General features: G+C 36.4%; 1 protein-coding gene across 2 annotated transcripts in view; it reads right to left on the reverse strand.

Annotated features, from left to right (window-relative positions):
• The window catches only part of TMOD3 (tropomodulin 3), a 143,098-nt gene that overhangs the window by 21,341 nt on the left and 109,144 nt on the right, over positions 1–12,613 (reverse strand). For both annotated transcript variants that reach the window (XM_037833965.1, XM_037833964.1), the window contains exons 4-5: positions 5,403–5,525; positions 4,057–4,146 (exon numbers count right to left, since the gene is read on the reverse strand). In XM_037833965.1, coding sequence (XP_037689893.1) covers positions 4,057–4,146; positions 5,403–5,525 — 213 coding nt within the window. The remainder of the gene's footprint in view (positions 1–4,056; positions 4,147–5,402; positions 5,526–12,613) is intronic.

Consider the following 12,613-nt stretch of genomic DNA (forward strand, 5'->3'; position numbering starts at 1 on the left):
GAGTGGACATCGCACACTGGTGTCTATGGCAGCCATATTCATGATTTGCAATGGATGGAGGTGGCCTAAGGGTACACAGACTGATAAACAGAATGGTGAACTGTGGTGTATACATACAATGGAATACTGAGCAGAGACAAGACGAAATAAAGTCATGAGGTATGCACCTAGGTAAATGGACCTTGAGGACAGAATGTCGAGTTAAATAAGCCAGAATCAAAAAGACAAACATTACAACTCCTCACTAATATGGACTAAATATAATGTGTAAACTCTGAGAATTGAATCTGAGACCAAAGGTTATCAGGGGAAGGCTTATAGTGAAGGTTCCTAGATTATAAGCTCTTAGAGCAGTCAAACCTATTCATGAGTTTTAATGGTTACCGCTAAATTCTAAGATGCTGAGCTGGCTATGATTGTCAGCAGCTATGAATGTCAGCTTTACTCACATAGCAAATGTTAAAAAAGATGGAAGAGATCAGACTTCATTAGAGATATGAATGAAATGGACTTGATTAGAACTAAGGTAAACCAGACTAAAGGGAAAAGGATGATACTGTTTTAAAACCTCAACTTCTGTATAAGACCAAAGGAAGAACTGTTCATTTGGTGCAAAATCTATACTTTCTATAGCACACTATATATTTTAACTTGTATGGTCGGTTTATTCAAACACCGTAATTACATGGAACCATGAAAAGGGGGTGAGATCTGGTTGGTTTGTACAGTTTAGCATGAAGCCCCAATAAATCCCAGAGTAATTTGGGCAGAGAATAAAAAGTATTTGCAAAGCCTCCTTGAGGGCCTGAGGAAAAATGTGGAAATATTAAACTTCCCACCTGGGGAATTCCTGATGTTTTCACAAGCACTGGGGACTACCATTGTAGTAGGCCAAGTCCTCAACCTTGGGACTTGACTCTATTAAGCCTGTTACTGCAAAGGAGAGGCTAAGCGTACTTATAATGTGCCTAAGAGTCACCCCCAGAGAACCTCTTTTGTTGTTCAGATGTGGCCTGTTTCTAAGCCCACTCAGCAGGTAAACTCACTGCCCTCCCTGCTACGTGGGACATGACTCCTGGGGATGAGCCTAGATCAGGCATCGTGGGATTGAGAAAACCTTTCTGACCAAAAGGGGGAAGTGAAATTAAACAAAATAAAGTTTCAGTGGCTAAGAGATCTCAAATGGCATCAAGAGGTCATTTTGGAGGTTATTCTTATGTATTATATAGATATCCCTTTTTAGTTTTTAGTGTACTGGAATACTAGAAGGAAATACTTGAAACTGTTGAACTGCAATCCAGTAGGCCTTGATTCTTGAAGACTATCATATAGCTTATACAGTGTGACTGTGTAATTGTGAAAACCTAGTGGCTCACATTCTGTTTATGCAGTGTATGGACAAATGAGTAGAAAAAAGGGGACAAAAAGTAAATGAATAATGGGGGGAAAGGAGTATGAGATGTTTTGGGTGTTCTTTTTGACTTTTATTTTTATTCTTCATTCTTATTTTTTGGAGTAATGAAAATGTTCAAAAAATTGACTGTGGTGATGAATGCACACCTATGTGATGATACTGTGAACAACTGATTGTACACTTTGGATGATGTATGGTATGTGAATAAATCTCAATAAAACTGCATTAAAAAAACTGAAGGACAGAGGATCCAGAATTCTTGGACCCTTTAATGAGATACAGGCATGCTTTGAAGAGTGTGCAGAGACCTATGAATCACATATGACAGACAAACTTTTATGTATATATTTTCTGGGTAGAACATATATAGCATTGGATTCTCAAATATGTGAATGATCTCCCAAAAGTTAAGATCAACTGACACTGAAAAGACTGAAAGGTTTAGGATGGATCACTCTCTGGCTAAGTTCTTCCCTTTTGCCCTCCTCTAGCTTTTAGGAGGAAAGCTCATCTTGAGGCAGGGTGCATTGCTTACTCATTCAGTAAATTCCCTCTAAAAGTACCCTGTTCTCTTTGACTATGCCTTAGTCACACACTCACACACACAGCATCTCAAGGAGATCAACTTAGAAGAAAATTTGAAAATAATTTTCCTAAGCACAGTTGAAAGGACTGATATTAAAGAACTGCATATTAAAAGAAGGTGCACTAGTTGCTTTCCAATTTATAGTGCCGAAGAGACAAATATCATGTTGTTCTAACAGAGCTCTTTTAAAACAGTGGACGGTGCTTCCCCAGGAAAGAGCAGGCTCCCTTCCACTTAAGTTTAGCAAGAAAGTCTTCCTTGAGATGGAAGATCAAAGGAGCCAGATAAGAGCTTCCTCACTGAATGAAAAATTGGATTAGTTCTTCCCCAATTCTAAATGTTATAACATCAGAATATTCGTTTTCCCACTCCTCAGAATGTGTGTATTAAAAGTCTTGTCCCATAATGAAATAATGGATCTAGTAAATGGGGTGCTTGAAACCATTAGGTTCAAAGTTGATCGGGAATATTATAATGGATAGAGCAGGCTGCCAACACTTGTAGCCATTGATCAGTCTTCATCACTCAAAGATGAAATGACTGAAATACGAACCACAATTATATGCTTTATATATATATATAGCAGACTTTATATGCCTCCTAATGTGATTCAATCATAGCACCATCTATGAAACACTCTCATCAAAAAACTGCACCTGAATCTGATAAAACTCTAGAACTAACAGTTTATGGAAATATGGAAGATAGAGAAACATGTAAAATGACAACATGAAGTTGCAATCAGCCAAATCCACAAAGTGGGAAGTTCTTCATGACAAATAACCCAGTTTCTTCAAGAAATAAATGGCATGAAAAAAAGGGGGAAGAGATAGAGAAGGGAAACTGTTAACAATTAAGAGAAACTGCAAAGACAACCAAATGAAATTCCTGGCTCTTGTTTGGATCCTTATTTGACATGAAATGACATGCCTGAGAGAATAGAGAAAATCTGAACATGAACTGGGTATTATATAATATGAAGGAATTATTAATTTCTAAGTTTAGTAATGGCATTGTGGTTATACTAAAAGAAAAGCACCTACTTAAGAGCGACACATACAGCCATATTTATGGGTAAAATAATACAAAGTATTCTCTCTTCTTTTATGTATGTTTGAACATCTCTACAATTAAGTTTAAAAATAGGGGGAATGGCTAAATTATAGAACATTCATAAAATGGAATGTTATACATATGTTTTGATTGCATAGATCTATATATACTAACTAGGAGACATAATATATTAAGTGATATACTATACAGCATGGGTTAAAATCCTTACCACTTTGTGACACTGAGGTTAGTTAGCCAATAGTATTATTATTGAAAAAAGTTAAGTTGCAAAAAACATTTACAGTATGATCCCATTAAAAAAAAAAAAAAACTAATGACTATGCATATGTAAGATGTACACATATGTAATTTTGTATAATGAACACAGTACAAAGTCAAGAAGGATATACACCAAACTGTTAACAATTAGGGATGAGGGGGAGCATAGAAGGCATGCTGGCTGTGAAAAGAAACATTTTTATCTCTTACCTTATGCACAGCTGTTTTATTGAAATGTATCAGACATGCAAATATTACTTTTATTAATTTAAAAACACCCAATAAATGAATTTTTAAAAAAGCATTGCTTTAGGCTATTTAATACTTCACAGCAGACTAAAAGTTTAGGGGTTGAATAGTTTTGTGATTTATCCTGCAACTGATTTTATAATGTAGTTTCTTTGTCAGTATTTTTGTGAATTTCTTGAAAATCAGTAACTTTGATAATAAAATGTCAACAAAAAACAAGTTTGATTAGCTTTTATGTAGTTTATCATTTGCATTTAGTGAGGTGAGGGTGGCTCCTATTACATTTGCTGACACATTAAGCATAAAATATTTAATATTCTATTTCCAATGGCTTTTAATGTAAATAACAAACGGGAATCTTAGGTTTAAAGAACATATACATAACATTAGATATGTAAACCCCAATGCTGATACATGGAGAAAATAAAATATATTTAACAAGGATAGGAATTCACAAAGCATTTTGAGTACTCACTTGAAAAATGTTCTTGGTTGACATCATTACTGCTTCCCACTATATTACAGAATTGGGAATTTGTTATCAAATTGTGCATCCCAAGAATAGCTGTAAATATGGAAAAATAAAATTATTTTTTTCTCATGTTTTAAACATGAAGAATTAATTTTATAACCCAAAACCTCTATCAATGATTTTAACATCCTCTGGATATTTCCTACTAAATTAAATACAGATTTTCAAACTCCTGCAGCAAAGAATGGAGACAAAGTGATTAAAAATCACTGACAATCTCTTGCTCATCAATATACTTGTTATTTTCTCCCACATTTCTGAAATCAGACACTTAGCCAGAGCCAGCCTAACTATCAGCGTAAATCTATGCTTAGCTCCATCTGGTGGCTAAGAAAGAAAACTAAAATGATATATTTTTGCTGTTCATCCTTCTCACAAAATTTCTAGAAACATAATGTGATAAAAGGCAGTTTCACTGTTTTTACATTTGCTCAATTTCATACCATTAATTTATAATTACATTCCAGCTAAGACTAGAATACTAAATGTAGTTAAGCTATATTTATGATTAAGTTGCACCCCTCAAAAATGACACTTTGAAGGGAAAATACATGTGTTTTTTGTTTTGGATGCCTTTTTGCACAAATGAAGCCTCTTGGCCATTCCCGTCTGATTAATGTACCATTTACACCTATCGGTTTTCAGGCCCCCAAGGAATAAGAAACTTGCTCTGCTGTGGTACCATGCTTTGACGCATCCCTTTCCAGGGTCCTTCTCAAAGAAAAATCACTTCCACTTTCAAATATGTTAGTTCTTCAAGTATTTGATATAGAATTTTTCCATTTATGGAAATGAGATAATGGCCCATATAAGAAATCGGCAATGATAAAAATAATCAGGAGGTTTGGAGTGTTCTATATACACTTCAGAAAAGCTGGGAAGCTGTTGAGTATGACTCAAGATTGAATGTCATTTACTTTCCAGTTACACATCCCTTGGCCTTTGGATAAAACGGGGTAGCAGTTGACCCTGAAGATTCTTTTCCAGTGCTCAGATGGGACAGCTTCTAGCTAAGCACCAGAAGATGAAAGGTAGTTATAAAGACTTTCAAATATAGGTAACATGGGACAGGATGTTAAACAGTACTATGAATTATATAAAAATTTCACTATTTAGAGAATTTAAAGAAATGAAATCTTTTATGTTAGATTTATAGTATAGAAAACAGGGCCTATGTGGTACTGATTCAATAGCACTTTGCAAGGCAAAGCAAGCATTTTTTGTAATGCATATATACGTGTCATAGAACATGCGCATGCACACACACACAAATTTGTTTTAGGAGATACCTGCAAGATCACACAATTCTGTATCAGAAGCACTCGTCAGAGCTTCTTCTAATTCTGGATCAAGAGAGATCTTTTCTTCTGTAAAAGTCTGTACAGGTTTCTGTTTAGGGATAAATATTTTCCCTGTAAAATAAAGCAGTTTGTTAATTCCACTAAAAAATTACTATTGCTATTAACTAATTACTACTTTAGCCTTCTAAAAAAATTATTAAAAGTATGTGTGACAGAAGCTGAAAGCAGAAGTCAAAATTAATTTCTACAGTAATTCTGTTTTATCTTTGATACACATTTCTAAGTTTCCAAGGAAAGTACTTTGGCTGTACCAGTGGAAAAGAAAAAAAATTGAGAAATTTTACTAGCCGTGGAAATAAAAATAGGTTCTTCTTGGAGTAATTATGAGTTACTCTTCAAATATTGAATCAAAGAATGAACAAATGAAGGAAAAACAAAAATCAATAAAACTTTTAAAAGATAAAAAATAATTCAAGTTTTTATTCTTAGGCAACAAACTGTAACAGTCACTTTGGGGAAGGCAGGCAATTAAGATTACAGAAATTCAAATTCTAATTGCAAAGCAATTTCTGTCTGAAAGTTGATTACTGTACCTGTAAGCCTCAGTGGGTACTAACAAGGTCACCTTTTAAGAACCTGGTCACTCTAGAAACTTGAAATCTTTATTACATGAAAATCAGTATTTATTACCATGTGTTCAAAACAAGATTGAAAATATGAAGAGAATGGAAAATGATAAAGATAATTACAGCAAAAGCTGACCAAATAAGACGTACTCACTCATAGTCATGACATGGGTTACCAAGACTACCACCAGTTTCTCTCCCAAGAGGTGAACATTCAAACTCAATTATCTAAGAAGTATTATGGATGAATTTAAAGAAGGGCTAATTATTTTCTTTTCTATCAAGAAACTACCAGGGAAATGTAAGAATATGTGCTTAGGAATCTAAGAAGTGTTTTATCAAAGGAAATGTTTGTGGGCTTATAGTCAGTTCGGTGAGTGTTGTGTGCTTCTTGTTCAAGGTAAATATAATTCAGTATAACCATATGGAATCCTTCCACAATACCGCTCCAAATAATCTGCCCAAGGCTGGTCAGACAGGTCAGATTATTTTCAGTTAAGCCCATATAAAGGATCTTAATTTCTGATACTTTATTTTTTATCTTTAGCATTTCCACTTGGTTCTCTTTTTCCTTTTTTCATAGTTTCTACATCTCTGCTGGAATTCCCCATCTCTTCACACATACTGTGCACCTTTTCCATTAGATCTTTTGACATTTTTATCATTGTTATTTTAAAGTCCGTGGCTGACAGCACCTATTTCTGGGTTATCTCTAGGTCTTCTATTGACCATTTTCTTTCTTGACAATGGGTTACATTTTCTTGCTTTCACGTGTCTTGAGATCTGTGTCTGTGTGCCAGGCATTTTGTTATAAAAGTAAAGAACAATGACATAGTAAAATAAAAACGTAATGTAAAGAATAAATGATATTTATTTCCAGAAAAAAAGCACTGACTCTGGGCCAAGTCAGTATGTTCTACAGTCAAGCTGGGTATGGGCTTTGTTGCAACTGTAGTTTGATTCAGCTCACCATTGGCTTCAAACATTTTGAAGAGAGACTCAGGACATTCCCTTAAGCAACGTGTGGTACTGGAACCCTGGTGAAGTTCTGGAAATCTGTTGAGCTCCTCGCAGTTTGAGCCATGAGATTTTTTCCTTATTTACCACCCCAGCTGCTAATTTTCTGGGCACTGGGGAGTTCTCTTTGTTCTCCGATCTCTTCCCCTATCCTGCTTTTTTTATGCCTTGGAAGGTCTCTTTCAGTCCTGCTAATCCAATTTTGTCTGTCTGCTCTACACTCTGAAGGTGTGGATTGCCCAGAAGGGTTTTCTCTCAGCTCTCCTGCCTCTCCCTCAGTCTTCTCCAGCAGAAAGCATATACCTTGGGGATTTCTTTTATCTCCTCTTCCCTGTCCCTGTTCTTGGGATACAATCTCTGGCCCTCAGTGAAGACCTGAAGGAAAGAGCTGGGGATTACTACAGACTCTTTCTCTCTAAGGCTGCACTGTCCAATATGATAGCCAATAGTCACATGTGGCTACTTAAATTTAAATTAATTAAAATTAAAAATTCAATTCCTTAGTCACACTAGCCACATTTCAAGTGCTCGAGAAAGACTTTTGGCTAGTAGCTACCATTCTGGTCAGTATAGATACAGAACATTTCCATCATCACAGAAAGTTCTAACATACAGCACTGGTCTAGGGCATCTCTGGATTCTAATCTATCATGCCAGCCTATACACAAAGTCATTAAAAGTTTTTTAAAACTTATGCTGGTTTCTCCTTATTCCCTTCTACAGTGATTTCCTTCTTCTCCCTCCATTTCAGTGAGGAGTGAGAAGAGTAGTAAATCATCTCTCTTATTAAGGGCTTGTTAGTGTCTGGAGTCATTTCAGGTTTTCAGGCTCTCTTAAAGGTTTAAAGAAACCAAGATTATGCAGCTTATTCTGTTTGTTTTGGCTGTAGGGTGAGAGTAACAGTCTCTTGAAAACTTTCTACATCTGAATCACAACTCTTTCTGGCAAGGTATTTTCTTATTGGAAAAACGGCACTTGGTCAATGTTTTTAACTGCCTATAACAGAATACCCAATTAAAAGTAATTTAAATGGGTATTTCTGAAGCTTTAATGTATATCTCAATCACCTAGGGATCTTCTTAAACTGCTGATTCTGATTTTGTTGGTTTCAAGAAAGTTTAACCACTTACAGTTGACACCAGAGACCTGATAGGGACAGATTAACCATACTGAACACTTTTTCCTTTGCTTTTGACTATTTGTATAGTTATGGTGCCAGATTAGATTTATAGCAGCTTCAAGTTGTATTAAATAGTATTTTGCTTTCTGTAATACTGTTACAAAATAAAGTTTGTTTATTCCATAAAAAAAAAATCATTATACCTACTAATTCTGATTCAGTAGGTATAATGTGGAGTCTGAGAGTCTGCATTTCTAACCATATTTGCAAGTGATGCTAACTGCATTTTTTAAAAATGCAATTTTACTGAGATATATTCACACAACATAAACATATAATCCATCCAAAGTATTCAATCAATGGCTTACAGTATCATCATATGCTTGTGCATTCATCACCACAATCAATTTTAGAACACCTTCATTACTCCAAAATAAAGTAAAAATAAATAAAAATTAAAAAGAACACCCAAAACATCCCATACCCCTTATCCCCCTCTAAAATTTATATATATTTTTGTCTTTAATTCATTACTTATCTGCCCATACACTAGATAAAGGGAAGATCAGTCACAAGGTTTTCACAATCACACCGTCACATGATAAAAGCTATAGCGTTATACAATCATCATCAAGAATCAAATCTACTGGATTAAAGTTCAACAGATTCATGTATTTCCTTACAGCTATTCTAATATACTAGAAACTAAAAAGGAATACCTATATAATGCACAAGAATAACCACCAGAATGACCTCTTGACTCTATTTGAAATCTCTTAACCACTGGAACTTTGTTTCATTTCTTTTCCCCCTTTTGGTCAAGAAGGCATTCTCAATCCCACAGTGCCAGGGCCAGGCTCATAGGGTCATTCCTGGGAGTCATGTCTCACATAGGGAAGAGGGTAGTGAGTTTATTTGCAGTTGGCTGAGAGGCCACATCTGAGCAACAAAAGAGGTTCTCTGGAGGTGACTCTTAGGCATAACTGTAAGTAGGCTTAGCTTCTCTTTTGCAGGAATAAGTTTCATAAGGGGAAGCCCCAAGTTCAAGGGCTTAACTTATTAAAATTGGGAGTCCCTAATGCTTGTGAGAATATCAGGAATTCCCCAGGTGGGGAAGGTTAATATTTCCACATTTTTTCCCAGTCCCTCCAAGGGGACTTTTCAAATACTTTTTTATACTCTGAGATGTATCTGGGTATTATATTAACCTATACAGATAACAAAATCTCATTCCCTATTCTAGGTTCCATATAATTATGTTGATTACATAAATTAACCAGGTTAAAAGAGATAGTGTGCTACAGAGAATATAAATTTTGTGTATTTTGTATTTATCTCTTAAATAACAGTTAAAACTCAGGAATAGCTATAAAAGCATGCAATCTAGGAGCCTTTACAATAAGCCTTAAGGAACATTTTGTAGTCCTGCATCATTGATTGCCCAATCTCTGCCCACACTCTATCCTGTGATAACCTATTCTCTTGAATTCAATTCTCAGCATTTGCTCATTACAGTCAATTGATATTAGTAAGGACTTTTAAGTATCTGTCCTTTTGTTTCTGGCTTATTTCACTCAACATAATGTCCTCAAGTTTCATTCACCTAGTTGTAAGCCTCACAACTTCATTCATTCTTGCAGCTGCTCAATATTCCATTGTATGTATACACCACAGTTTGCCCCTCCATTCGCCCATCGATGTACCCTTAGGCCACCTCCATCCATTGCTTAATTGTGAATAATGCTGTCAAATAGCAGTGTGCAAATGCCTATTCATGACAATGCTTTTTATTTTTTTAATTTTTTCTTATTGTGAACTTTAACATATATACATAACAGTGATAAGTTTCAAAGTACGATTTCACAAATAGCAGATTTCAAAGAATGTCATGGGTCACGGTTTCACAATTTCAGTCATTTCCATTGTAAAATATAACATACATACAGAAAGATGTCAACTCTCGCTGTACAGCTCAACAAGCAGTTATATAGGTATATAATTTCAAAAAATTATTACGGATTACAGTTCCACAGTCTCAGTCCCTGTAATAGAAGGTATATATAGAAAGGTGAAGACCTTCAAGGTACAATTCAACGAGCAGTTACAGAGCAAATCCCAAAGGATGCTATAGGCTTCAGTTCCACTATGTCATTTACCTCCTTCCAGCCATTCCAACACCCCAGCATCCAAAAATACATATATAATTACATCTCTGTCTCCATTTTCAGGGGCGTCCAGGCAACGATCACCCCAACCTGTTCATATTGAAAGGGTGGTGACACTGCATTTTAAACAACTCTTAAAGCTCAAGAGTTTAAAAAATAAGGATTTTTATTATATCATTTAATACATCTAAAGGGTTGGTTCAGCATCTCAATGTTGACACCAAGGAACCATCTTTTTCTTGGGCCAGTCTCAGCAGAAAGACCTTTGTTCTCAGGCCTTCACAGTTTCAAGATAATCTTTGTAGCACCAAGTATCATGCCCTCACAGCAAAGTCCACAGACAAAAAAGAAGGGTACTTCAACTCAGCAAGTGAACTCACTGCCCTCCCCCCTACATGGGATTTGACTCCCAGAGGTGTAAATCTCTCTGGCAATGCAGAATATGACTCCCAAGGATGAATCTGGACCTGAAATCATGGGATTGAGGACATCTTCTTGACCAAAAGGGGGATGTGAAATGAAACAAAGTTTCAGTGGCTGAGAGATTACAAATGGAGCTGAGAGGTCACTCTGGTGGGCACTCTTACACATTATATAGATAACCCTTTTTAGATTTTAATGTATTGGAATAGGTAGAAGTAAATACCAGAAACTGTCAAACTGCAACCCAGTAGCCCTGACTCTTGAAGACTACTGTATAACAATGTAGCTTACAAGGGGTGACTGTTTGTGAAAGCTTTGTGGATCACACTCCTTTATCCAGTGTATGGATGGATGAGTAGAAAAATGAGGACAAAGACTAAATGAAAAATGGGTGTGGGTGGGTGGGTTCTGGTTTGCTAATGCTGCCACAATGCAAAATACCAGAAATGGATTGGCTTTTATAAAGGCGGTTGATTTGGTTACAAAGTTACAGTCTTAAGGCCATAAAGTGTCCAAGGAAGTCATCAACAATCGGATGCCTTAACTAGAGGATGGCCATTGGTGTCCGGAAAACCTCTGATAGCTGGGAAGGCACACGGCTGTCGTCCACTTGCTCCTAGGTTGCATTTCAAAATGGCTTTCTCCAAAATGTTGCTCTTGGGGCCTTTTGTCCTCTCTTAGCTGCAGCTCCTCTTCAAAATGTCACTTTCAGTTGCTCTCAGGTCCTTCTGTCTGTGAATTCCTTTACAAAACTCCAGTGATCCAATTAACACCCACCCTGAATGGGCAGGGTAACACCTCCATGGAAATTATCCAAACATTTCACTCACAGTTGATTGAGTCACATCTCCATGGAAACAGTCAATCAAAGAATTCCAATCTAATCATACTAATACATCTGCCCCCACAAGACTGTATCAAAGAACATGGTGTTTTGGGGACATAAAACATCCAAACTGGCACAGGGAGGATGATTTGAGTGTTCTTTTTTACTTTTATTTTTTACTCATTTTTACTTTTTCTGATATAAGGAAAATGTTCAAAAAACAGATTGGGGTGATAAATGCACAACTGTATGATGGTACTGTGAACAGTTGATTGTATACCATGGATGATTTTATGATATGTGAATATATCTCAATAAAACTGAATTAAAAAAAAAAAAAAAAGAAGGGTACTTTCTCAATTATCAACTTCTGTAAGGAAAACTTGGCATCAGACTTCTCTTCTGGTTTCACTGGCCAACACTGGGTTCCAGGCCCATGCCCCAGCCGCCAGCTGCAAGGGTGGTATACTGGTTTGGAGCTGTTATGTACCCTCAAAAAGGCCATGTTCTTTAAATACATTCTTATGGGTACAGACCTATTATGGGTGGGGCCTTTTGGTTAGGCTGTTCCCATTGCAGATGTGACTCATCCAATTCAAGGTGGGTCTTAATCCCTTTACTGGGGTCCTTTATAAGGCTAAGAGAGAAATGCCCAGAGACATTTGGAGACAGCTACTGAAACCAGAACCAAGAGAGAAGACAGGACCAGCAGACATCACCATGTGACAGAGGAACCCTGGATGCCAGCAGCCTTTCCTCAGAAAACATATCTTCCTCTTGATGCCTTAATTTGGACATTTTCATGCCTCAGAACTGCCAATCTGTAACCTAATAAATCCCCATTGTTAAAAGCCAAATCATTTCTGGTATATTGCATTCCGACAGCTTTAGCAAACCAAAACAGGTGGCTAGGAAAACAAGCATTTGGCATGTTTCACTCTATTTCAGAGACAGTAATGTGGAAGTGATTTATATGAATGGCTGCTGAGTAGGCTACTACAGTGTTTGCCCCAATATTGAAA

The sequence above is a fragment of the Choloepus didactylus genome, chromosome 4, assembly GCF_015220235.1.
Source record: "Choloepus didactylus isolate mChoDid1 chromosome 4, mChoDid1.pri, whole genome shotgun sequence".
In the NCBI taxonomy this organism is placed as follows: Eukaryota; Metazoa; Chordata; class Mammalia; order Pilosa; family Megalonychidae; genus Choloepus; species Choloepus didactylus.